The following is a 27,286-nucleotide window of genomic DNA, read 5'->3' on the forward strand; positions in this document are numbered from 1 at the left end:
AGGCTTAAGTGACGTTTCCCCTTGGGTTGCGTCTGTTTGTTTTTTTCACGGCATACAATAGTGCTGGATTGTGAGTTGGTGCGGGAGGTTGTGTCTATCGGCGTGCGTCCCTCGTTGCCAATTGATGGGGTACAGATGATTTTGGGCAACGATCTTGCTGGTAGTGCTGTGTGGGCTGGTGTGCCACCGTCTGTGGTGGTTTCCAGACCGTTGGCATCTGTGGAGCCAGATGAGAGCGGTTTGCAATTTCCAAGGGTGTTTCCAGTTTGTACTGTTACGCGTGCGCAGAGCCGTAGGATGTCTACTGACCTGCCTGTTTCGGAGGGTAGGAAAAGTGTTGTTGAACAGGTGGTCTCACTGCCTGATCTCCCTTCGTCTGTGTCAAAGGAGGAGGAAGACGAGGAGACTCTTCCTCACTCAGAAATCCAGCAGGGAAATCAGTTCACCTTCGGCAGCATTGAGAGAGAAGAATACGATAAACTGTTTGACTTTGTAAATGCCAAGAAGTTCAACGTCAAGAACAGAGGCTTGAAAGAGGGCATGAAGGGTAAGATCGACGAGTACAGCGACTCGGACGAAGACCAGCACGATGCCTACCTGGAGGAGAAGAAGGAGGAGAAGAAGAAGAAGAAGGAGGAGGAGGAGAAGGAGGAGAAGAAGAAGGAGAAGAAGAAGAAGATGATGATGATGATGATGATGCTGCTGCTCAACGTCAGCCGAGAGAGAATCAGGTCTGAGAACCCCGGCATCTCCAAGAAGGCCGGAGAGATGTGGAGGACGCTGAGCAAAGAGGACAAGGGGGAGTGGGACATAAAGGCAGTGGAGTTAAGAAGGAGGATGTTGGTTGGTCGTGGATCCCTAAGGGGGGGGCTGTGATGCCCCTGTGGGTCCATCAGTGGAGAGGGTGTGGCTGTGCTGCATTGATTGCACTGAGGCCTAGGCTCCACGGGGACGAAAACGGGTTGAATCCGCATATTTCTCTTGCGTATAGCCCTTTAAGCTCGACGACGCCGTAACGGAAACGTAGAAACAGACCCCGCAAACGGGTCCAAAGGTGGATAGATCTGGGAACGGAGCGCTCTGGGGGGTCCAACGGGGCCGTGGGGTCGCCTATACGGTCATCCGTTTCATAGCCCCGCCTCTCCCCGCCTCTCCCCACCTCTGCTGCTCACCCCCGCAAAAGTACACTGAATTCAGATTATTTATCTTTATCTCGATATGGACATAAACGCGAGTGAAGTCTAATCTGACAGGACGGAGACACGCAGCTCCTCCACACAAAACACACACTTCAAATCAGATCATCACCCTTAGCTATTTTAATTACCTCTCAAACTACCTAAACTAGTTATAAATATGTTTATTTTTACTGTCGAGTCATCATTACTGGATCAGCTGCTGCATGAGACAGACACTGACGCTGTGAGAAGAGAGGAAAAAGAGACAGGCTCTGTGTATTTTATTATCATATATCATTATATCGTCGTTATTCATTTGTTTTAAAGCTCAATAAATAACAAAGAAGACCTTTGACCGGCACTTTTATAATTTTTTTCGGAAGATTTAAACTTTAACACACGTTGACCGGCGAAAAACTCTGCCCGGATCCCTCTGCCCCCACCGCGGAGAATAAACAGAAGTGCAGCCATGACAACCATTCTTCTTCGCTGCTTTTGTGGAGGAAGTTGCTGCTTTTGTGGAGGAAGTTACAGCGCCACGTACAGGCTCGGCATATGTACTGCAGCTTTTCCAGCGGTTGGATGTAAACGGAGCCGTCTCGTGGAGCTTGACACAATCCGGTGTATATTGCGTGTGGGCGGAAGGTTTTTTGCGGTTGCGTTTGCGTTACTCCGATGCGTTTTGCCGTATGGGTTCCCGTGGAGCTGGGGCCTGATTGCAGTAACTCAGGGCACCTGGGTCTGGTGCCCTATTTAAAGCCTCTCTGCTCCTCTCTGTGGTCTCTCTGCTTTTCCCTACAGGCCTCCGGTTTTGTTGAGTATATGCTGTTGTTACTTTAGTTGCTTTACTTTGTGCACCTCAACACCCTCACACATACACGTCCATGCAACCCTCACCCTGCATTTACACTACTGATACCACTGACGTCCACACCTCATGCTTTACTTATTGTTGCACTTCATTTGATTTGGCTAATTTGAATTGTTTGGTTAAATAAACATATTTTAGTAACCGTGAACATGTTGTGTCTCCTCTTTGTTGTGGCCTTTTGAGCCGGGTCGTAACAGATGTAATAACTCTTCTTTTTTTTCGAGGGAAGGGGGGGGGTCAGAGGGCCTAGGTATAAAAGTCACGGCTCGCCACTGTTCTCTACTATATCATATTCATACATTTTTATGCATATTATAGTTCAATTACATGAACTCTGCTCTGCATTTTGATCCTTTTAAGTGCAATATTTTCAGTTAAGGCAATGTAATAAAAAATTGAATGCAGGATTTCCACTCAGAGCAAAAATAATTTACAGATGAAATCATCATAAAAAATACACACATTACGTTTTGACAGTAGTACTTTTCCCTCTATGGAGCAACAACTACTCCTACTCTTTTTAAGTAATTCCCCCTGTCCCTCAGACAGCAGTGAGGTACGTCAGTGTGTGGTGCAGCTGAGGACCCTTACCTTGAGTCAGGAGGGAGAGCAGAGCCGTGGCACAGATCAACCTGTAGAGAGCCATGACTGTGGGTCGATTCTGCAGGTCTGCTGCGGCATAAATAACTTCATCTGCCTCTCCACCTCCCTCATTCTCCTTCCTTCTCCCTCCCCCGTCTCGCTCTGCAACACAAACAGTGTCACCTGTTCAAAGACACGCCCAACACCTCAATCAACATTTCTCTGAGCTGCAGGGAGAGCATTTCCATTTATGCTGATATTACCTGCTTTATTCCACTTCACTGTTCTGCATCTCAAGGAAGGAATTCCACACCTCCACCTCTCTGATGTATTTTATACATAAATATGTGTCCCCGGTGTGTCAGGGAACTCACAAAGTGTCAGAAAACAAAACCCTCTCTCTTTTCCTCCGTACCCAAATCTCTAAAAACGGAGGTACAACGGAGCTGATCCAGATTTGCGTCCGATATGACGTAATATCGGAAATGTGGACCCACGGCCAGGGGCGGACTGGGACTAAAATTCAGCCCTGGAATCTGACCCAGCCCGGCCGCATCAGAAAAAATATATACAGTAGCCTACTATTAGTTATTAGAAATCAGCTGTTTATTAGGCTGCATTTATGCAGTTCAAGGGATAATTCTCACCTAAAGAGGGAGGACACTCCTCAGATGTCTTAAACACACGGGACATCGTAAAACAGTAAACACACAAACATACAGTACTATTTGTTATTAGATATTAAAATCAGCTGTTTATTCAACACACTCTCAGTCCCTAAGCGTCCAGGAGCGACGCTTGGTCAGGGTCCCGTGGCGTCCAGTTGTGACGCGCCAAGGCTCCTTCAGCTTCATAAACCGACGCAAAGTGCTTTCTGCAATGTATTCCCATCGGCGGCGGTATTTGACGCTTAGGGAAGCACGGCTTTCGTTTGTGTCGGAGGCTGTTAAAGGCAATGTGAGCGTCCATTCCCATTGGATAACGGAGAATTGTACACCCGGAAGTAAGTATTCCCCTTACTGTCGATTGATTTGACAGTGATATCTCCACTACTCATCAACTCAAAAACACCAGATTACTGTATCCTTGTTAATTAAACGACGGTTTTAGTGTGTGTACAATGCTTTTGTCACGTTTTCCCCTTCAATTCTGAGAAACAAGTCGTTTTCTATGAGTTTTGGATGGCCGAAGACATGACATTACCCACAATCCTCTGTAGCAACCATAGACTGTATAAAACAATAAAATAATACATTATTCCGAGTGTGCTTGCTTTTCTCTTTGAAAGTCATCACATAACGGCATTGTAATACACGTTTCGGCTGCATTAAATATGACATATCTGCCGTAGTTAACTCTAGAGCCCTGATGACAAGACTTCTAGACAAACAGGAACTGCCGCCAAAACTGAAAACTTGACGTGGATCTTAAATATATAAGCAATTAAACAACATCTTACATTTCTTTTCACACAATACATCTCCTTGCAGTATCAACACTAATTCGGCTGACTTTTATATTTGACACAATTGGTAGATAGGCTGTATTTACGCCATAACGGTGATAGAAAGGGACACCTACTGGTTAAAGCACGTTATTGCATTTTATAATTGTATTATTAGATATTAATAGGATCCCTATAAAGTATATTCTTTACTCGTCGTTATTCTCTACTAATAGTTAATTAAAGACTGTATATAATGACTATTTTGCACATCCCATTCAAGATTTCAAGATTTTCTAAGGTTTATTGACATTAAAGACTGTATATAATGACTATTTTGCACATCCCTTTCAAGATTTCAAGATTTTCTAAGGTTTATTGACATAATATTATACACAACTACGATGTAGTTATGCAATGAATGAAAAACTTGGGTTGCAGGTTCCTCAACAGTGCATTACAAGACATCTATCAATATGTGTGTACCTCCACCATTACATTGTCATATTCTGCACATTTCTTATACTATCTACATACATCTTATAAGAGTATAATACATATGTATAATATCAGTTCAAATAAGTGCTTAAACATAGTTAACATTGCAGGAAAGCAATATATTAGACGTTAAGTACTTTGTCAGGCTTAATATTTATCTGTAGATACAAATTTCACTGTGTGTGCTGTGTGCTCTGCATGTGTGACCATCAAAGAGGATTTCATCCCTTCATATTCATCTTCTATACCCCCAAAGCTTTTTTCTTATTCAAAAGAAGACCTTAACCTAAAGTATTCTTTAATGTTTAAATAAAGCCTTATTAGTTTGTCTGTTTTGCACATCCTCCTATTAATATCTAATAATACAATTATAAAATGCAATAACGTGCTTTAACCAGTAGGTGTCCCTTTCTATAGGGCCGTGGCCCTATCAGAAACGTTGCTATCAGTAACAATGTGCAACGTTTTGGAAGTAATATGTTCTGTGTTTACATTAGCAAGCATCGCTAACACTCAGAGCTAATACTGTAGTGGAGAGAGTATGTGTAAAAAAGCAGGAAATAAAAAAAGGAACTCACCTTGTGGTAAACCCGCATGAGAAAAAGTATTTGAGCTCCATACTGTTTCAGAAATAATGCTTGAAGTGGTTTTGAACGTGATATGGCGTTTAATCACGGTAGCATTTAGTTGAGTATCTGGGTAGAATTCTGAGCAGGCATATGCTCCCCCCCTCTTTTTTTCTTTTTTTTAAACTACTCACCCAGAATCAGCTAACAGGGCTGAAATAGAGGGGTATGAGGCATGCTACAATGGGTGATCTGTTTGGTATTTTGAGAAAAACACTTCATAGACATGTTTTTTATATATTTGCATATATCTAAGACCTATGCTATTGCCTAACAATATTATAATAGGAGACCTTTAATGTCTTTCATTTTTGTAAAGCACTTTGAATGTCCTTGTGTTGAAAGGTGCTGTATAAAAACTTGTTATATAAACCTGATTGACTCCCTCCAGGTGCAGCCCCTCCCTCAGGGGTTCCCCATCAGTAATCAGGACCTGTACAAAAGGCTGAGGAAGCTGCAGCACCCTCTCCTCTCCCCTGGGTTCAAGGTTCAAGGTTCTTTATGTAGTCATACGAGCATAGCTACAGTGTAGTTATGTCGATGAAAATCTTAGGTCACAGGCTTCTCCAACAGTGCAACACAAAACACAGATAAACAGAAGAATATAGTGCAAGTAAATAGTAAATACAAAAATAAAAATTGTTTAAAATAGTGAAATAGTGCAATAAGAGTCTTTAAGCAAGTTATTGGAATATGATATATTAGGTAAATAGATAAATAATTTCTAAGTAGCAGCCAGATGAATATTATGGATGTTGTTTCAACAGTTCAGGTGTTTAACAGATTTAGCTTCAACAGTTCAGGTGTTTAACAGCCTTATTACCTGTGGGATGAAACTGTCCCTGAGTCTGGGTTGGCATGGATGTCGGGACCAGTGTGGTATCTCTGTGTGAGACTTGGGACCAGTGTGGTATCTCTGTGTGAGACTCGGGACCAGTGTGGTATCTCTGTGTGAGACTCGGGACCAGTGTGGTATCTCTGTGTGAGACTCGGGACCAGTGTGGTATCTCTGTGTGAGACTCGGGACCAGTGTGGTATCTCTGTGTGAGACTCGGGACCAGTGTGGTATCTCTGTGTGAGACTCGGGACCAGTGTGGTATCTCTGTGTGAGACTCGGGACCAGTGTGGTATCTCTGTGTGAGACTTGGGACCAGTGTGGTCGGTGTGCTTGTGATTGTATCTTTCTGTATTGTTTACTTTTCTCACTTTCTTTTGAAGAAAGTTATTCCTATTTGGCATTGAGACCTTTTTGCTTTGACTTGTCGAACAACTTTTTTCACCGGGGTTATTTAATATTTTGTCACTTCCCTTTTCCCCCTAGACTTTAGGAAAAGGTAATGCCAATAAATAATGAACTTGCAGAGTGCATTTGCATTTGAAAGACAGCCAAAACTAAAAAGCAAGAACAAGCAAATCCCCATGGGTAAAAATGGGAAAGAGTGCATTTAAAAGACAAATAAAAAAAAAACGAAAGTAAGCACACAAATAGTTAAAAAGGAAAGAAAAATTGCAATCAATTACAATACTTCTGTATTTAACATTGCTCTTACAATACTTTCAATGAATTAAAGAATACAAATACCGTAAGCTATTGTTAAAGCTTTAGTTACGCTTCAGTGATCAGTGGAGGCGTGTGGCGTAGTGGATAGAGCAATGTAATGTGATCGTATTTGTTTTCTCAAAAAACAATAACGAAGTAATTCCACCTGAAATATGCTTAAAGCATCAAAAGCACTCAGTATGCATAATCACCGTCCATCGGGGCTTACTACCCATAGTGCTCCGATAACCACTGGAACTTTACTATATACAGTATATCACTACTTTCTACTGATTTATTACCTTTATAATGTTTCATTTATAAAATACAAAACAAAAACGTGTTGCCAAAAGTCATTAAAATATATAGGGGCCATAAATAGCACAGTAACAAAAAAAATCAAAATTGTATGCAAGTCTACCACTTAAAGGTGGGGTATGTAATTTTGGAGAAACCAGCTCGAGTGCGCTAGAATTTGAAAGTACACAACCGGAATAAATCTGCCTCTTCCTTCAGACTTCCTTACAGAGCCCCTCCTCCAACACACACGAACGCGCACATGATCAATGAGGGCACGAGATAAGTTTGTGCACAGATGGAAGGCTGACAGGCAGGTAGGCCATCCAGTTACTTTAGCCGGGCCGGCTAAAATGATTGGTCGTGCTTTTTACAGCGCTACGGCTTCCACAGATGACATTTTTTTATATATTTATTGTCAAAGCATTTAAGATATTCATTGCTATCGGGATGTTAAGAGCATTCCATGGAATATAACAAAAAGTGTTTCTGAAATAAATTACATACCCCACCTTTAAGTACAATTACTTTACACCACTCTACTCTATAATTTGCGCAATAAAATGTTTTCAAATTCCACCAGTGAGTCAGATATGTTGGGTGTGAATATCTTTCCTAAGACAGCAAAGACTTACGAGAAGGAAGCAATTACAAAAACTAAAATACCTTCCCCTGTGGTTCCCCATCCATGTCTTTCTGAAAAATGATCATTTCATCATAGAAAGACGTTTGTGTGAAATTGGTAAAACTTGCATATGAATTCTTGAGTTTTGGATTTAAACATGTTTTGTGAGGACACATTGACCTTTGACCCCGAATGAGGAGATCCCTCAGGGCATTCAGGAAGTCAATCAGTCAAGTGTAATCATAAACAACAACAACAAGACAAACCATAAAACCAAGAGCAGGGTAACTGATGCTCAAAGGGACAGTGCGTAGAAAGTTGGACTGTTCTCCCCTCATCTTCCCTTGACAGGACTTCTGTAACCAGCAAAATTGCATTACACCAAAGATGCTCCAAATCCACCTCAGCTTCTCCCGCTGTGTTGGTACAGTACTTCCAGTTTTAGCGTAATTGCTATAACCTTGCATAGCGTTGCCAGCTTCATCAACATTTGAATTGCCAAATAAACATTTTTAAGCTTTTGAATGTACTGTTAATATGCAACACAGTCTCACGGCATTTCGTGTTACGGACCGTCTCCACAGCAGCGTTAAAAAAATCTTGGAGGTGGGCGTATCTGAGGCTTGGGGATTTTTTTGCGATCAACCAATCACATGAATCTCCCGCCCGCGACATACGAAGCCAAAAAGCCCGAAGTAAACTGGATATAAACTCCCCAAAACAGGCGAAAACATACCACTGTCTCTGCCACCTCCCTCCATGCCTGGCTCCTCCGGTTTATATCCCGGTAGGTCTGGTCATAAAGCACCGGGTGATTGATTCGCTACCGCTAATTTCTCCTCCATTTTTTGGAATATGAGGAAATGATCTGCGGTATGTCTCTCCCAGCATACACGCCGTTTGATTGGCTAGAGCTTGAACTGCCAGATTTGCGTACACGGGATTTGATTGGCTGCCGCTTCCACCTCAGCTTCAAAAGTTGAACATTGTTCAACTTTGAATCTTGAAAATCCTGAGAATCTCCGCTCGCCTGCCCACAATGCATTCCGGCGAAAAGTGAGGGAAAGTGACGTCACCCCATTCAAAGTGAATGGGCAGAAGCATTTCAAGATTTTTTAACGCTGCTGTGGAGACGGCCCGTTATAGTCACGAAATGTATCTATTGATTCGTGTTCACCAACACGATTTCGCCATTTTTTTCGTGTCACACAGAACGATTTTAAAAGCAATGTAAATAATAACAAATTAGAAGGAAAAAGACTTAAAAAAAATACAGATTTAAGTATTCTGACACAGAACGATTTTAGAAGCAATGTATTTATATTGGTAGTATGTTTCGTGCCTGCACCAAATAATAACAAATTAGAAGGAAAAAAAGATGACATAAAATACAGATTTCAGTATTCTGAGGCTCTGAGCTCCATTTCTTTTCCTCACTGACGGCAAAAAAACTCAGACATTATACAATTTAAAATAAAAGGGATAGGGTTAGGCTTAGGGTAAGATATTGAGTAAGAACATGTTTTAATGAACCACACAGCTTCTGGTCTTCCAAGACTCGACCGGACAAAAAGACGTGTTGCAGGCACAAAACATACTACCAATAGAAATACATTGCATTTAAAATCGTTCTGTGTGACACGAAAAAAAGGGGAAAATCGTGTTGGTGAACACGAATCAATAGATTAAATTAATTTCGTGACTAATAACACGAAATGCCGTGAGACTGGGTTGTAATATGTGATAACACTTATTAACGCAAGAAACTTACCATTTCGATTACCAATATATGAACAGTTTATCCAAACAATGCATATTTGAGAATTGATGGTGATGGTTGGTGAGGAGCTGCTGGCTGTATGGAGCGGCCGGCTTAAAAAAGAATGCATAAGTCAACAATGTTTTGATAATTACTCTCACTGCCAGAACTGTAGACACAGCTCCGCACTGCCAGTTTAACCAAATGGCGTTAAATAATCATTCAAATTGAAATCATGAGAGCCACACATTTGGTGAAAGCTAGCTAGATAGTAAACGTTAGCTAGCTTGTTATGTAGCTAGATAAATAGATAATATTCGCTAGCCAGCTTGTTAGAAAGATAGCTAACGGTCGCTACTTAGCTAACGTTACCTAGCTAAATAGCACACTGAATTTGGTCTCTAGTTAACTTGTTTTCATAAATGTCAACACTGTGGACCTTTGTCTCCCCTTCTCACAGAGAGAGTTATTATAAACTGTCGACATGATCTTTAGTATGGAGTCTGACCGGCCGATATGAGTTTAGAACTTTACATAGCTCATAGCGGAGCCATCAGTCACAGAAAATACACTACAGAGTTAAAAAAAATAATTCACAAACTGTAAAACCAATCCTTCACTGCAGTGTAGCTGGGAGAGATCCAAAATACAATAAATTGTTAATTAACAATGCTGCAGAGCGAGAAGTGAGAAAGGGGACGGGGCTACATAAGGTGAATAAGTAAAGGAAGCTTATTACAATTGATGCCAATGTTTTAAAGGGGTATTATATTACATACTTCCACAGCTAAGAAACTTGTCGAGCATTCCAAATATTAGTTATCTTGGGTGGTTCTGTTTTGTTTCGTTCATGTTAGCTGACATTTTGACCCAAGTTGAAAAAAACAAGCAAAAAACAAAGGGTGCCAAATGTCACTGGCCACATACTGACAACTTTCTCTTTAAGACCCACAGTGTACAGAAATAAAAAAATATGCCATGCTGAGTCACAGTGACAAGACATTTCCATGTTTTATTGTTTTGGAATAATATGCATCTCACATGTTGTACATTTTTGGCTTTCTCTTGGAAGTAGTGAGGGAAAATCTTTACTTAAGTTAACATACCACATGGTTAAAAATGTTTTGTTACAAGGCAAAGTCCTCTTTTCAACAGAGAATGTCCCCCAACCATCAAATATATTTCTATTAATATTATATTTAATTATTTGTAATTATTGAATTACCATAATTAAAAACATGTTTTCAAGAAAAAGCCAAGATGCTCTAAATAGATTGTGTTCACTAGATTTGAGCTCTTTCATGTTTCTTTACCTGCTCACAGGTTAGGGGATATTTTAGAGGAAATGTTATTCCATGAACACTGAGTTTCTGGGAAGGCAAGCTGGTTCTGCCAGTTAAACCTTCAGGCCTGTTGAGTTCCACCAGGAAGTCGGCTGCACACTTAAATACAGGTGCCACAGTCATATTGGCAACACTCCAAACAGCACCGGAAATTCCTGTAAACCAGGTGAACCGGTGGGACAATTGTTATGGTAAATGATCCAGGTATAAATGTGGCTCAGACAATAGATTACAAACAAATAAATAAATAACTGCTGCACCCATAGACATTGGGTATACATATATTTTACAGGCCATATTACGTTTTGGGGGTTTTCTCCTACCTAGTGTGTTTTGTTGGTTTTGGTGCATGTAAATGGTCTGAAAAACCAACCAAGCCCCCACTGCCTGAAATGCCTCCATTGGATTCCTTTGTTCACTTCTGTGACATAATGACGTCACTATATAGCACTTGGTTTCTATGCAGTACGTGGTAGTACTGCATAATATTATATCAAGCATATCATGTGATTGAATGTAAAAAGAAAACACAACTTTGAATTTTATAAATGTATAGTGAAGTATTTAATATGATATTTTGACTCCATAAAAAGCCCATTACCTAGAGTAGAGATACTTATGGCGCATTTCCACTGCAGCGCATAGCACGGTTTAAGCGTGCCGTGCCAAACCCGGCCCGTCTTTTGTTACGTTTCCACTAGGGGTAGTTCCGGCTAACGGGTACTGTTTCACAGTTTTTCTGGCTCTCCAAAATCCAGGTTCTTTCCGGGCCAACAACCGGGCTGAATATGCTAAACTAGTGAGAGAATCGCTGGCAACTACAACAAAATGAACATATTTTACCGTGATTTAATTGTAATACACGTTTCAAAATGATGCCGAAGTAACAACATACTGATACCGGTTAGTAAAAACCATGAATTAATGCTTTGACCGGTCTGCAGACAGACGGCAGGCGAAAAACCTTTTAAAATGTGTGTTTTCTGAATGGAGATCGGCTAAGCTAACGTTGTATATGCTCCGACCGTCCATACTCACAACGGCGTGTGAGGCCCTGCAGTGGAAATGCGCTATTAGTGAGCTAAAATTGTAGCTCAAGAGAAGCTGCACTATTGTAAATATACAGTACCTCTCAGAGCATCAGTTAAGCACACTGTATCCATTGTACAACAACAATTTTTATATTAATGCCTGAGGCACTTATTCTTCCCGTAACCGCCTGCTCTCAAACTGGATTTACAGGAGAGTGATTCTGGATATTTATAGTGATGTGACAGCTCAGTGATCAGTGATTTTGTCCTGCATCCATGTTCACTGACTGTGGGGAGTCCTGGAGTTCGAGCAACATGCAAAGTCTACGTAGAGCCACAGGTTTGATTGTTGTTCCATAAAGTCAACAACATAAACACCTGCAGCTGCTGTTGACAGCCAATACAAACATAAAATATGAAATCTACTGTTTTGGCATAACATTTGACAGGTGTTGGCAAAGCACAAAAGCAAAAAGGTAAAATGATGGCCTGCAGGCTGAAGACTCAATACAGTATTACTGATCCCTTTTGCTAATTTTAGACAAAGGTTAAAATGAGCTTTTTCTCAAAAACTGTTCTCGCTACAATGTATAACAATTGTTGTTTCCCAGGACACATTTGTTGGCAGCTTCAATGTTTCAAATGAGCTATTATGCAAATGTTCAGGTTCATATTAGTATTTAGTGTCTCTACTGTGACATGTCTCCATGCTTTAATGTTCAAAAAGGTCGTTATTTTTCTCATACTGCCTGTGCTGCAGCACCTCTTTTCACCCTCTGTCTGAAACCAGAGTGTGGGAAAGGCCTTTTTTTTTTTGCAGACCATTTACATGCACACAAACCAATATAAACACTGCAGGAAAGGAGAAACCCCAAAAAGCATAATAGGGCCTACAGAACTACAGAATAACACCGGACGTGAAATAACACCCAGTATGTCTGAGGCATCTTTAATTCCAGTAAAACCCCCAATAAAACCTCTTTCGTCCTTTTTCAAGTGACATTGGTGCCATTTTGAAGGATGGCAGTATTATTAGGTATAAAACATTTTTTAATTTCTCGTAATTATGATGTAAATGTACAAGAAACATACTTAAAAAGTACTATTATAAAGTCATAAATTGTGAGTAAAATAAAATTAAGCAATATTGTTTCTTGACAACAAAATAACAAAACAGTTTTCTCATCAAATGTAAAACTTTAATGTCAGAGGTTATTCAAATGTCTTTCTCTGTAAATGTTTTCCTATTAAATTCGCCATTTTCTTCCCGGAATACCACCCCTGTACCTAGGTCTGTAATTATAAATAGCATTTATTTGTTTACCGACAAGTAAGGATACAAATAATAATTGAGAACATCCTTTAAGTGGAGAATAAAATATGACAGAGAACTTTAGGCCACAGCTTGAAGATGGTTTAGATCTGACAGGCAGAGAGTCAGTGTTTCATTGTAGATGGTATTTTTTATGTTAATGATTTCCTTGTCCATGCAAAAAGACGACAAGTGTTTTCTACTCTATCCTATTCATACAAATTACGTAATGTTTCAAGCTGACGGTGTCAACACTTGATCTTCTACATTACAGGGAATTATGAGGATTTACGCTTGTCACATTTAAAAGTCTTCAGAGCTGGGGAGCTTTGGAAACCACCCAAGCGTCACACAAGAATGAATTGATGAATAAGCATGTGGATTTAAACTTTTCAATTTGACAGACAGCTGAAACAATGAGAAATAAAACTCAAATCAAGCTGTATTTTTAGCTGACTTGTCCCTTCTTTCAACAGGGTCAGCAAGGACACATCAGAGACTTTCTCCACAACCAGAAATAGAACCAATGTGTTCTAAAATATTTCAATATTTCAATCTTGGAATCATATGCTTTCATTTTTTTGTTTGCCACCTTGTATTGCAACTTGGCACTAATATAAATAAAGTTGGAACGTTTTAAAGCTGCACAAGACCTTGACAAACAAGTCAAGGTCAGTAAGAACCACAGATGCATCGTTTTCACTTTAATCAACACTTTCATTTGAAAACCAGCACATACACAATACAAAAAACAACTCATAAATACAAAATAATTAAGTAAATAAGTTCTGTCTGAAACAAAAACATTTTAAATATGAGGCCTCATTTACAAAAGAGGATTTTAATCGATCTTAAGATCTTTTCTTGTGACTTCCTTCTCATACTTGAATCTCGTGAGAAATGTCGGCCTCTTGAATGACACTGTTCTACAATGTGAGGCGTGGCAGAAGTTCCGCTGAATGCTCTTATGCTGCGTTCACACCGGACGCGATGCGATGTTTGGGGGCGGCGCGATTACATGTAAAGTCAATGCAGAGACGATTTGATTTGATTTGAATGCAGAGACGCGGACAGACGCGAATTCGCCAATCAGCGGTGAGGATCTCAGCCTGCCGTCACTGACGTTCAACCACACAACATCAGCCGTTAGCTGTTAGCAGTTAGCACACAGAGCTCACAGCTCCTCATATCTGTTCAGAAACTGGACAAAAGTTAAACAAGTACAAACCACAGACTGTCTGTGCCATGGCGAATACAGTCGCTGGTTTATTTATGTCTGTAGGCCGTTGTTATGAGTGTGGAATGAGCATATACAACGTTAGCTTAGCCTGGTCGACCCGATCTTCATTCAGAAAACAAGCATTTTAAAAGGTTTTTCGCCTGCCGTCTTGTCTGCAGACTTGTCAAAGCATTAATTCATGGTTGTTACTAACCGGTATCAGTATGTTGTTACTTCGGCATCATTTAGAAACGTGTATTACAATTTAATCACGGTAAAATATGTTCATTTTGTTGTAGTTGTAGCTCCCGAGCCAGCGCGTCTTGTTTGAATGACGCGAGTAAACACAGCTGACAGCCGCGGTGAAACTCGAGCGTTTAGAGCGAAGCGAATATTCGCATCGCGTCCGGTGTGAACGCAGCATTACAGTAAAACAAAATAACTGTTGTTTTCTTTGCAACAAACAGTTGCAGCACTTGCAGGGCATAGATATTTTTCTTGTAGTTTTCTAAATCTATTCTGGTACATTTTGGGCGGTTTTCCAAAAGGTTAATGTGATTTATTTAGATTTTTTTTTTTTTCGTATATTTGTCATTTATTTCCGGGAAACTTGTGATTTTTCCTGCTGCATTTGGGATATTTTCTGGTACATTTTGTAGTTATTTCTCTGTGCTACTTCATCCTGAGAGAATATCAACGTTTTATTGTCTTTTTTATCTCTACTATAATATTTGCATAACAGTGGTAGCTAAACATTTACAGATTTAAAGATTCATCAGTCTGTTTTTTAACTCCCCAAGTGGCTAAACTTTGAAGTTAAAAGTTTCTGACTTAAATCTCAGAACAAAAACAAAATAATTGCCATGTGGCCCTAATCCTCTTCCGTAGTTTTCTCACCATTTTTTTAAGTTCTCTTAAAAAAGGTTGATTAATCCACACATTTATTTGCCCATGCCTTAATTACATGTAAAATCAATTAAAAATTAGGTGGAAATATAATTTAAAACATCCCCTCGCTGCACATGTTTCAGATAAAATGCTTAAGCTGGACTTTAGACGTTTCTGATAGAGTTGTGTCCGGTGATGGTGCGATGGAGCAAAAATATCATTAGGGTTGAAATAAGACATATATATGAGCACTTAGAAGATATGAATGCTGAAAAGATGGAGTTTGATCCTAAGATTGTTTTCTAAATGAGGCCATACTGATGTCAAGAATAAGAGCAAACACAAAAAAGAGGGATAGTCACATTTTTCTACACACTGAAAGAAAAGGATCAGAGTTAAAAGAGTTATATGAAAGATTAAAGGTGAGGGCTGGGTCCAGGGGGGGGGGCACTGGTCTCTGTAGTGCAGGATGGTTTAGTAGGGACGGCCCCGCCGCTCCTGTCTGTGGTCACCTCTGGAAATAACAACACACTGACTCAGCAATGACAGAACAGGTGAGTTTGAGCTTGAGGGTTTTAAACAAATGATATGCTGATGTACAAAACTAAAATGGGAGCTCTTGGCCACACACATCCTTGATGGGACAAATCCTTGGAGACCAGCCCTATTTTCTCTCTTGAAATGCAAAATTGTGAGCAAAAAATGTGTGTTGAAATCGGAGGGAGAGTTAGTTAACGTTAGCTGTTAGCAGTCATGGGCAATACAGTCCTGCTTTGCTAAATAACAATACTAACAGCTAGTAGGGATTCCATTGAGTTCCATTATAACACATTTAAGTTTTTTGTTTTTTTAAATCAGGCTTTGTATTTCACTCTTCTACCGTGAATGACAACGTTTTCATGTCACTCATGTGATTATATTCACAATGATAACACACAATGATTCCTGATAATAAGAATGGACCACTAGAAACTGAGTGTTAATGTTATTCTTCGAACTTGACCTTGATAATAAAATCTGTAAAGTGTATTTGCCCACATTGGTGCATCCAGATTCCCTTTATTGCTCGACATTATAGCAAAGTTTAGATTGAGCTCGATTCCATAATACAGCCATAAAACAGAATCAAGGGTGAAACATATCATAATAATTCAACATAGACGAGCGCAAAAATAGATCAACTTTAAAAATAACTGGAACTGGAAAATCCTTACTTAAATTGCTGCTGTTTCAATTTTATTTTAAAGTATGAATAAAAAAGACTTTAAAGGAGACATGTCATGGCCATTTCCACTGATCATAATTCCATTGTTGAGGTCTACTAGAATAGATTTATACTGTGCATTTTTCCAAACATTGGTTTCTCATACAGCATCTCTGTAAAGTACGTGTATTCACTGAATTTCACTCTCTGCCTTTAACGGCTCGTTGTAGCTCCAATAGCTCCAGCCCCCACCCTCCCTGTGAGCACAGTGTGCTCTGATTGGTCGGGACGTTGTGAATCGCGCTGAGCTCCGTGGAGGTGTTGTTTCCTTGTTTAGCGATACACAGCCAAACACAGTCAAACTCATCCTGAGCACACACAAACTCACATCCGAAGTAAAAACAATAAGTGTGGCTTGATATTGAGTAAGAAAAAGGTTGATAAACGCTGTGAGAATGGGTCTGCAGAGAGAATTTTGCCGCGATCCCAACTGTCTGTTATCAGCCTGCAGCCAGGGAGGAGAAATCAGCAGAGCTGCCTGTGTGTGAGGAAGTCCGTGGATTGGTCAATTTGGACCAATCAGTGGGGGCTTAACGTAACGGCTCCGCGGACGTAACGTAACGGCTCCACGGATTGGTCCATTTCGTTCCAGGTACGGGATTACATCATCCCGTACCCGGAAGAATCAAATGGACAATGACGTATCTCCAACGAGGCGTTTTGGGGAGGTATTTTCTGTGTTAGAGTTTTACTCGCTACAGGGTGTACTTTGAGGGTTTTGACTCTGCACACCGTTTACATGCATAAAAACCTTCATAACACACAAGGGGACGGGTAATAACCGGAAAAGCATGACATGTCTCCTTTAAATCCCAAAAATGTAAATCCATTCAAACAACAGTGTAGGACTCTAATTGGTTGGCAGTATCTGGAACTCAGTGTGTGAACCACAAAAATGAGTGCGGTTTGTTTGAGTGTATCTAACCTTGCGTCCATCTTTCCAGGCCCGTATCCTCCGCGCTCGCCTCCTCCTCGGTCCCCTCTGAAGCCCCCGCGCTCGCCGCCTCGGCCCCTGAAGCCACCCCGGTCGAACCCCCCTCTGCGCTCGCCTCCTCCATAACCTCCTGACAGACGAACACGCAATTTGGTGACAAGTTGTAAACTTTTGACCGTTTACCCTGCGGAAAAATGTGTTCTGTCGCTGCGGGGTTGACTTGCAAGTGAGTCAACAGCTACATTCAGTAACATTAATGATAAGGCTGCAGGAGTCTTACCTCTTTCCATTGGGGACACCCCCCCGGCATCCTCAGGTTTCAGGGCCTTGCACTGGTTGCACTCATTACGCCACGAGAAGTTCAGGTTGCCACAGTTGCTGAGGAGAAATGTGCAGCAAGGACATACATTCAGATTCTGCAGTTTTATTACACCACACAATAAAATAAATCTCTTCTTCGTGCATTAAGTTGTATTATGAATTATAAACAAAGTGTATGAAATCATGTAGTAAAAGCTCTGATCCTTGTGCAGCGTAGACATTTTTTTTATAAATGTCCACACCCCTGTAGAAGAGTTAAAATCACATCAAATTCCAGACTCACGGGTTTGAACACTTCCAGTCTCCGGCTCTCTGTTGTCCTCCTCCTCCTCCTCCTCCTCCTCCACCTCCTCCTCCACCCCCCACATTGCCTCCATTGCCTCCATTGCCTCCATTGCCTCCGTTTCCTCCGTTTCCTCCGTTTCCTCCTGGGAAACCTCCCCCCCGCCCCCCTCCAAATCCACCACGACCCATCGAACCTGCAGGGAGAACAGAACCACACCAGTCAGATCTTCAGCTACTTTACCCGCAATACTTTCACCTGTTTAATGACCTGTGTGTGGGATTATAAGAGAGACATGTGACTGCAGACAGGAAGGTATTGCAAATGAAGAAAAGCAAAAGGAGATTCTGGTAATATAATCTTGTAATCTACCTTTTCTAGAGTCAAGAAGGAACAATTTAGGCGGAACCTCAAGACAACATAGTCAAGAAGAGTTTATAGGCACGTGAAGGATTTGCACAATATTCAAAATTGGCTTAGAAATATGAACATTTGAAGATATACTTTTTGGCAACCTGGAAGAATTCTCCACTGAGAAAGATCCCAGTGATACAATGGAAAGTTATTGAGCATCTGCCAAGTGGAATATAAGAGAGATGGGATTTTAGCCTTTGCAGACCATTTACATGCACAAAAACCTATATCACACTTTACAGGAAAATGAAATTAGGGTCGTTTAACAGAATGCCAGCCTTCAAAAAATAAATGTAGGTTTAAGGAGAGGCTCACCTCCTCGCCCTCGACCCCCCCTCATGCCACCTCGGCCTGCGAAGTCAGCTCTGCGGGTGGCAAAAGAAACCTTGATAGGATTTTCATTGAAGTCTTTACCTGTCGGGGGAAAAAAGAGACAAAAAAGAGAATAAGTTGAGACAAGAAACAAATGAGCCGTAAATCACTGACAGAATGACACTTAGAAATCTGAACAAGCAAAGAATTTAGGCTGGAATTCATGTCTGTCTGCAACAGAGCCCAACTAGTTCCTAGTGTGAAGGGGAAGGGAGTTTTACCACTCTCAAACGTCAAGAGTTTGACGACTCCTGCAGTTCTCTGCTGTTCCCTAAGCTCAGTTAAGTGGTTGACTTAGACTACCTCGTTGTTTTTCATTTTTGTCAATAATCTATTATTAGCAGTGTTTTTTATGATTAAAAGGAATAGTTAATAATTCATTTATTTACATTTTTTAATAACTAATACAAGCTTTTAGATTAAGCATTTATAAGATAAAAAGACAATGTGCGGTCATGCCAACACAACAGCAGTGACCCTTCAGACAAAGTTTTAAAGGTGGGACATATTTCTCCCTGGGAACTGATAAGAAGTCAGCAGGACAAGATCCTGAAAAATGATGCCAAAAAGAGAAAGGAAATCCCTGCAGCAGTCACTCTTCCTGCAACAGCAGCCCTGACGCTCCTCACAGAAGGAAATAAGCGCTGTGAATTACTTGAAAGTTAGGGAAGATCGCCTTCAGTCAATGTTTTAATCTGTCGAAATGATGATGATGATCTTTCCCTCATTGTTTAAGAAAGATATTGATCAATGACGGAAAGTATTTGGTAGCATGACCTCTGCTCAGCACGTTCCACTCTCTCATATTTTAGTACTTCAACTCAAAATATATTGTTCGATCCATCTTACTATTGATCCGATGCTTGATAAAGACAAACAGCTCACCATCGAACCAGTCGATGGCAGCCTTAGCAGAGGGGGGGTCATCAAAGGACACGGTGGCCTCCCCCTTCAGCTTCCCCGTCTCTCTGTCTGTGTACAGGTTGATCATGGGCAGGCCCGTCTTTTTGTTGATCTGAGAGGCAGATAGGCACAATGCAATGATATAATTAGGTCACGATACAACTCTGGGAAAAATTAAGAGACCACTCCAATCTTAAATCTCAATCTCTACATGTATGGCAGCCATTCCATTCCAGTGTCTGTTGAATCCCAACACAGAGAAATATTGTACATTCATTTGACTCAAACACATAAATAGTAAAACTGGAGAAACTGATAAGGCTTCAGTGGTCTCTTAATTTGTTTCAGAGCTGTAATTATCCGGCTAAATGGGGTCACGAATATGGGCATGTATGTGTCAGGAGGTTCAGTAATACAATTGTTTTAGAACTACTGAATTTGTACAGCAAACCATTGAAATCTTACATCAAGTCTTGAGTTTAATCAGTCTTAAAAGGGGCCCTATTATGCCTTTTTTTGTGAAATCATCAACATGTAACATTAGCTTCTATTGGCAAGCGCTTCAACACATTGTACGTGATAAGCTAAGGGGCTCTGGTTTCAGACAGAGGGGGAGAAGAGGTGCTGCAGCACAGGCATTATGAGAAAAATAAAGAGCTTTTTGAACATTAAAGCATGGAGACATGTCACAGTAGAGACACAAAATACAAATATGAACCTGAAAATGAGCAGAATAGTTTTCTGAGACATATGCCTTTCTTGAACGTTTTAATAAAAAAATGTAATAATAAAGATCTGAATTAGTTAATAATTTTGCTGCAATTAGAGTTTTTATTTTAAGAAGTTATTGTGTTTTTTTAGGCCCTGACACATTAAGCCTATTAGCAGCAGGAGTAGTGATCATGTTCAGCGAATCAGTACACGGGAAGATAAATGAAAATGAGGAAAACGAACAAACAACTTAAGTCCAAAGGGCACACAGAGTCTTTTGAACTATCTCATCTGTTCATTCTGATACTTGGATATTTTCCCAATGACATGGCCATCTGTAGTGAAGCTGAGTGATGAGGGCGAGTGGTGTAAACATGTTTTAATTTGTTTATTATAACAACAGCTTGTATTTCTACAGTCCTACATTTTCAGGTTTTCCATTTTTGACTGATGAATACAGACTACGCAGGTGAAAATCTTACCCGATTGTTTGCTGATAGCTGTAGACTTTCCCTTTGTTTAAAATGGGAATTTTTGGCAACTTCACTTGTACTCTTTAAATGTGTCTAACATCAACATGAAATGTTAAAGCGTTATCATTAGGGCACTTAACGGACACCGTACCTCCTTCTACCGTCTGTTAGTGTAAACACATACATAAATAGATACACTTATATATGACTTGATTGACACACACATGCAGCACTGTAGAGCTACCTTTATGATCCCGATCTGCTTAAAAAAGTCTGCCACTGATTCCACGGTGTAGTCGTCTCCCAGGCCCTGCACGAAGATGGTGTTGTTATCAGAGTTATCCTGGTACTGCACTGTGGGACCATAACAGGGGGAGGTGTTAAGAGAGAGGCTAACAGGGCAGTGAACATCTCACTACTTTACATCATCACATTTCATTGTCTTTTTGTATTAATTTACTATTTATAGAATTTTTTTTTGTACTTTTCGACAATTTATCTAGTTAAAATCACGTGAATGGCTTTAAAATGTCTGGTGTAGAGAGTGGGACAAAACAAAACAATAGAAAACTTACTGAAGCTGGGTCCTCCATGTCCATGCACTGGGTCTCTTGGTCCTTAAGAGGACACAAATCTGAGATTAATCAAGGTAAAAAAAAACACATGATAAACAACACATTAACACCTCACACAGTGTACATTTCTTAATCCATGCTCCCTCTATTTGCCAAAAGAGCAGTACCATTTTTAATTTTCTGGCCACTGTATGTAGAGATATGATCTCAGGAGCATGACAGCCTGTGTAATTATCAGAAAACAACAAGCGTGTTAACACCCTGTCTTTTAACCGTGACAATGTGTCATACCGTCTCTGGTTGACAACACAGAGGACGAAAAGAACCTGATGTTATCTTAACATACAAACAATGCAAAAAAACAAGATTGGACACATTGTTGAGACACTGCCTTCAAGTCGATGTTGTGCTTTGGTTTAACCACCTCCCTTCTCACAGTGTAACATTTCATTGGTTTTGTTTGTTTGTTGATTCAACACAGCCAATAGGATGGGCCCTTGTATTTTATTTTAAACAACATTCATTCAAAACATTTTTGTTGAAGCATGACCAACTCTTCGAACCAAGTCCAACTCATTACAACACAATCCCTTTTTTTGAGTTTGTACACCTTCAACTGACACAGTAATCCATGTCATTCAATCCCTCTACTTCTTTTCACACAGCAGAAGAGAAGATTCTTTGAAATGTTCACAGGAAATACTTCTCATTCTCAGACTGATTTAAAAGTGTTTTTGTTATTTAGTACAACATGACCCTCTCACAAAAACAACTTCCATTGTTGAGGACCTTAGGAAATTCTAATGTGTCTTAAGACCTGTAACCTTTTCGAAGATGGACTGCGTCATTGGCAGGTTGTTTTACGCCAGCTTCAGGAACTAAAATGTTCCTACTGTAAAACAAGACTTTGCATTGTGATGAGAAGCCGAAGCCAAACCTCTTTCCATCAACGCAACTTCAGAAATGACTGTGAAACCGGAGCAACACTTTATCGCAGCAACACAGAGGTCACATACTGAAAACCTGTGATTCTTCTTTACATTCCAGAAATGTCACTAAGCCCACTGCACTATTCTTGGCATCATAGAGGATGATGCATCATTGCCAAGAAAAAAAGCCATCTTCAAAAGGGACACACCTTTTCTCAGATAAAACCATGTGACTAGGAAAAATGTGTCCAGGTATCAAAGATAAAACTCTAGATTTCAAATTGAATGGCCTCGTGTCACTATTTAAAGATACGGAGGTTGCTTCTTCAATTCATTTTTAAAGCCTTATATAGATAAAAAAAAATTCTATCTATAATAAAGTTCATTACAATAACACTTTAACCCCTAAAAGTTGAACAAACATTTGAACTGTAACTACACGCTCAAAAACTAATAAAGCTAATGTTGTTTTCTTTTGAAAGACACCTTTCTTTATTTCTTTGTTTGATGCTGCTTTTATTTTTCATCTCCTCTATCCAGGACTTATAAAGCAGAAGGTACAGAACCACAACTAGTAGGATTATGAAGGATGCTTTCCACAAAAGCAATAAACTATTCCATCGCTGCACTCTCTCTTTTTCTCTTAATTAAAAGCTGTATCCTTTTATGGAGAATGTTATGTTATGCACTTTCCAAAACAATGTCCTGCAAATACTTCTAAATAAAAGTTTGGTAACACTTTATATTAAGGTACACAAGTTAACCATCAACTAGTTGCATAACATGCATATTAGCAGTTTATTGGCTCTTTATTAGTCATTATAAAACACTTATTAATGACTTATTCTACATGACCATATTCTATAAGTAATAAGCCATTAGTTGAGAGTTTTTCCTCAATAACCCTCTAATTAGTGCTTATTTATTGCAAGTAAGGAAGTTGTTGTACATGAGTTTTGGTCTTAATATGCTCTGCTCAATATGGGCCTAATAAGGCAGTAGTACCACAAGAATAGTAATTCTCCCATAATAACACTTAACAAATATGATCTATTCTTATGTAACAAGACATGAAACTATAAGTGTTAATTGTGTCTAAATAACAAAACATTAGGTATTTATATCTAAGAATATGTTTTGGGGTATTGACAGTTCAGCTACCAATAGCAAGGTGATATTGACCTGTATGTTTCATATTTGCATATTTATATTTTTGTAAAATTTGTACTGAAGGTTAGACAGGAAACCGGGTACAGGAAGTAGGAGAAAGTGAACTGAATAGCATGGCAGTAGACATCCATGAGTAGACTGCTACTAATTTTCCCTATGCAACCTGAAGAGTAAAAGGGTTGAGTCCGTCAGAAAGCAATGACTGTAACGGCCCCTACACACGGTGGCGTGCGTTGACGCTTGCCGGCGGGCATGTCTGAAGCTAGAACAACAACAAATCACCAGAATCTCCCGCCCCGGACACACAAGCAGCGGTTTGATTGGCTAGAGCTTGTACTGGCATATGATTTGATTGGCTGACGCTTCCGTCGAAGCTTCAAAAGTAGAACATTGTTCTACTTTTGAAGCGGGCAACGCTTTGCTCCCACAATGCAGTTTGGCAAAGCGTGACGTCACCCCATTCAAAGTGAATGGGCAGAAGCGTTGAAGCGTCAACGCACGCCGCCATGTGTAGGGGCCGTAACGCAGCGTCCACACGGCGGCGTGCGTTGAAGCTTGCCAGTGGGCGTGTCTGAAACTCGACCAACAACCAATCATATGAATCTCCCGCCACGGACACACAAGCACGTGGTTTGATTGGCTAGAGCTTATACTGGCATATGATTTGATTGGCTGACGCTTCGTCGAAGCTTCAAAAGTTGAACATTGCTCAACTTCTGAAGCGAGCAACGCGAGCAAAGCGAAGCGACGCGAGCAAAGCGACGCGAGCAAAGCGACGCGAGCAAAGCGACGCGAGCAAAGCGAAGCGACGCGACCACAATGCAGTTCGGCAAAGCGTGATGTCACCCCATTCAAAGTGAATGGGCAGAAGCGTTGAAGCTTCAATGCACGCCGCCGTGTGGACGGGCCGTAAGTGTGAGCCTTACACTTACACTGTAAGGATTAGTAACATATATTTTGTTTATGTGATGTCATTTGGAGATGTTTAAACACAATGAGAAAATGCGTTAGCATTCGCGCTAGCATTTGCATTAGCATTCGCGCTAGCGTTAGCATACACGGTAGCGTTAGCATACATGCTAGCGTTAGCCATACTAGCCTATATACATGCTTATGCACAGCTAGCATTAGCTATATTTACCTTGTTTACACTTAGCGGTCCTATGTGTTAATCTGTGTATGTTACACTTGCATGTATGAGATCATTAAGTGCCTTGTAACTTATTTTTTTATAGTTTCACTCCGTTTGACTGTCAGTGGACTGCAAATAAGTCAATAAAGGAGCATGGCTGCTCATTCCCTGGCTCTCAAAAGAGTTTGGCTGGCTGTTTAATCTATGTTCACACTGAGACAGTACAACACATAGAGAGAACAGTACACCTATTGTGTAAGTACATACAAGCAGGTCACACAGTATGATCACAAATACATACAATCTGTTAAAAATCTGTTTGTATTAAAAAGTACAGGCTGCATATGTGTTCTCAGCCTTGGAGAAACTTGACATGTTTTGGTATGTGTCTGAACCTCTCTACAGTGGTTCATTAATAAAACTGATATTTCAACGTGTGCCTACTTTGTTCATGTACTGTTGAGGTTAATTTCAGTAGTTGTGTGCTATAATGTATTTACAAAGTGTGAAGAGGAGGCAACTTTAGAATAGGGAACCTGTTCAGGTCAATTAGAGTCAAACTACTAGCTTATTGGTTATGAACAAGACTTCACTTTAAAATAGTGAACATGTTCTTAGATATAAATACCTGATTTTAAGTTATTAAGACACAATTAACACTTATCGTTTCATGTCTTGTTACATAAGAAAAGATCATATTTGTTAAGTGTTATTATGGGAGAATTACTATTCTTGTGGTACTACTGCCTTATTAGGCCCATATTGAGCAGCGCATATTAAGACCAAAACTCATGTACAACAACTTCCTTACTTGCAATAAATAAGCACTAATTAGAGGGTTATTGAGGAAAAACTCTCAACTAATGGCTTATTACTTGTAGAATAAGGCATTAATAAGTGTTTTATACTGACTACTAAAGAGCCAATATACTGCTAATATGCATGTTAATTAACAACTAGTTGATGGTTAATTTGTGTACCTTAATATAAAGTGTTACCAAAAGTTTTGTTTCAACAATCTAAAGGCTCTTAGAGGGGGCTTTTATTTTGAAATTGATTTTTTTATAACACATTTTTCACTCTTTCTTTCTTGTTGTTCTTTAGAACATGGATACCATAGTTATGTTGTTACTACAATCTTAATGTTCTGAATTGAACTGTCAATTCGACCATAAAGACAGTAAACTCTGGCCTCTGTATATCCCCTCCTTGTCTAGCACATTCATACAACATGTTATGGTATAGTTTGCCTGAACACCAGAACAGACAACACAGGTCCCTCCTTCCTGCAGCGGTCACACTTTACAGCCACCACGGCCCCTGGTAGACCCCCCACACATATAACAACTAGACTATAACAGTCCTGCTGTGCAAAACTACTTATGTGCAATATATATTTACCGTAAATAGCTGTGCAATATATACTTTAACCTTTAATACACCTGACTGCTATATATCTATTCCTAGTTATTATCTTTCATATATTTGTATGCATGCTTCTTTGATGTAACAATTGTACATTTCCACTCTGTGGGACGAATAAAGGTATTCTGATTCTGATACTTTTATGTAAAGCTCCCATTTATATTCACAGAAACAAGAACACATTAGATAGATTTTTTTAAACATTAGATGCATTTTTTTAGTGATTATACACATAATGTTTGAGCACCAAATGTAACAAAAACTAAGCTTTCAAATCGCTGGTGAAGTTTATAACTGCAACTGCACATATTTAGTTTCCACACTTAACCCTGCTGCTTCAACCAAAATCATAATAATTTTTACTACATACTTTATATAGTATATTCCTTTCATTTAATAATAGAAGAGACACGCTGCCTTTGGCAAACATTGCACTTTTGATGGTGAAACACATCCTGTTATCACCATGAAAATAGCTATTGTATGCGTCACTGATAGCGCTCCTGCATAAACTCTGCTGCTATATCACTGTTGACAAAAACAATTGAAAAAATATAACCATCAACTTCAAGCTGAATGATGTAAATGCCTCATATGTTTCTGTCCCCATCACGGACCTGAGAGTGAGGGCTTAGTCACAACCTCAGACTTTCCATCAGTAAATCTTCCCTTAATTGGTAATGTGGTTTACCTAGATAATAGAGGTCATGTGATCTAGCTTTAATACATCCTGGTATATTGTTGCAAATGGAAAGACCACATTATTGACAATCTTTGCTTTATTTACCTTACAAAGCCTTCTGTATCAAGTTTCTGGTAAGTTCCATTGTTGAGCAATAAAACCAGTCTTTTACAATGTCTCATCTCTGAACACCAACACTTCCTTCTACCTGTTTACAGTAATTCTGGTATGAGGAAAGGTTCCCAGAAAACATAAATGTTTTTTCCCGTGACACAAAACTTTTTGATACCTTTCTTGTCTTGTTTCGTTTGTTCATTTTCACACACTACCCAATCAAACACTGCAGGTATTATGACCGGACCAAACCTCTGAACACCACCAGAAATTCCAAGATTGAACATAGAGTAGCAGAAAAAGTCCATGTCAATCCATAATATGCCATTACCTCCCTCTGCTGGTCCTTCTAATCACTGGGTATAAGTACA

The 27,286-nt window shown here is 39.9% G+C and overlaps 1 protein-coding gene across 9 annotated transcripts in view; it reads right to left on the bottom strand.

The window, feature by feature from the left end:
* Window positions 1–27,286, bottom strand: part of LOC117492390 (transmembrane protease serine 9-like) — a 74,645-nt gene that overhangs the window by 39,035 nt on the left and 8,324 nt on the right. For 4 of the 9 annotated variants that reach the window (XM_034142649.1, XM_034142643.1, XM_034142648.1 and 1 more), the window contains exons 2-8: window positions 21,464–21,505; window positions 21,133–21,242; window positions 19,651–19,816; window positions 18,745–18,843; window positions 18,016–18,211; window positions 17,692–17,789; window positions 2,641–2,793 (exon numbers count right to left, since the gene is read on the bottom strand). In XM_034142649.1, coding sequence (XP_033998540.1) covers window positions 2,641–2,793; window positions 17,692–17,789; window positions 18,016–18,211; window positions 18,745–18,843; window positions 19,651–19,816; window positions 21,133–21,242; window positions 21,464–21,505 — 864 coding nt within the window. Of the gene's footprint in view, window positions 1–2,640; window positions 2,794–17,691; window positions 17,790–18,015; window positions 18,212–18,744; window positions 18,844–19,650; window positions 19,817–21,132; window positions 21,243–21,463; window positions 21,506–21,630; window positions 21,649–21,754; window positions 21,800–27,286 lie in introns of those variants that run through there. The other 5 variants (XM_034142647.1, XM_034142644.1, XM_034142645.1 and 2 more) reach the window with 5 other exon arrangements.

Source organism: Trematomus bernacchii, unplaced genomic scaffold (assembly GCF_902827165.1).
Source record: "Trematomus bernacchii unplaced genomic scaffold, fTreBer1.1, whole genome shotgun sequence".
In the NCBI taxonomy this organism is placed as follows: domain Eukaryota; kingdom Metazoa; phylum Chordata; class Actinopteri; order Perciformes; family Nototheniidae; genus Trematomus; species Trematomus bernacchii.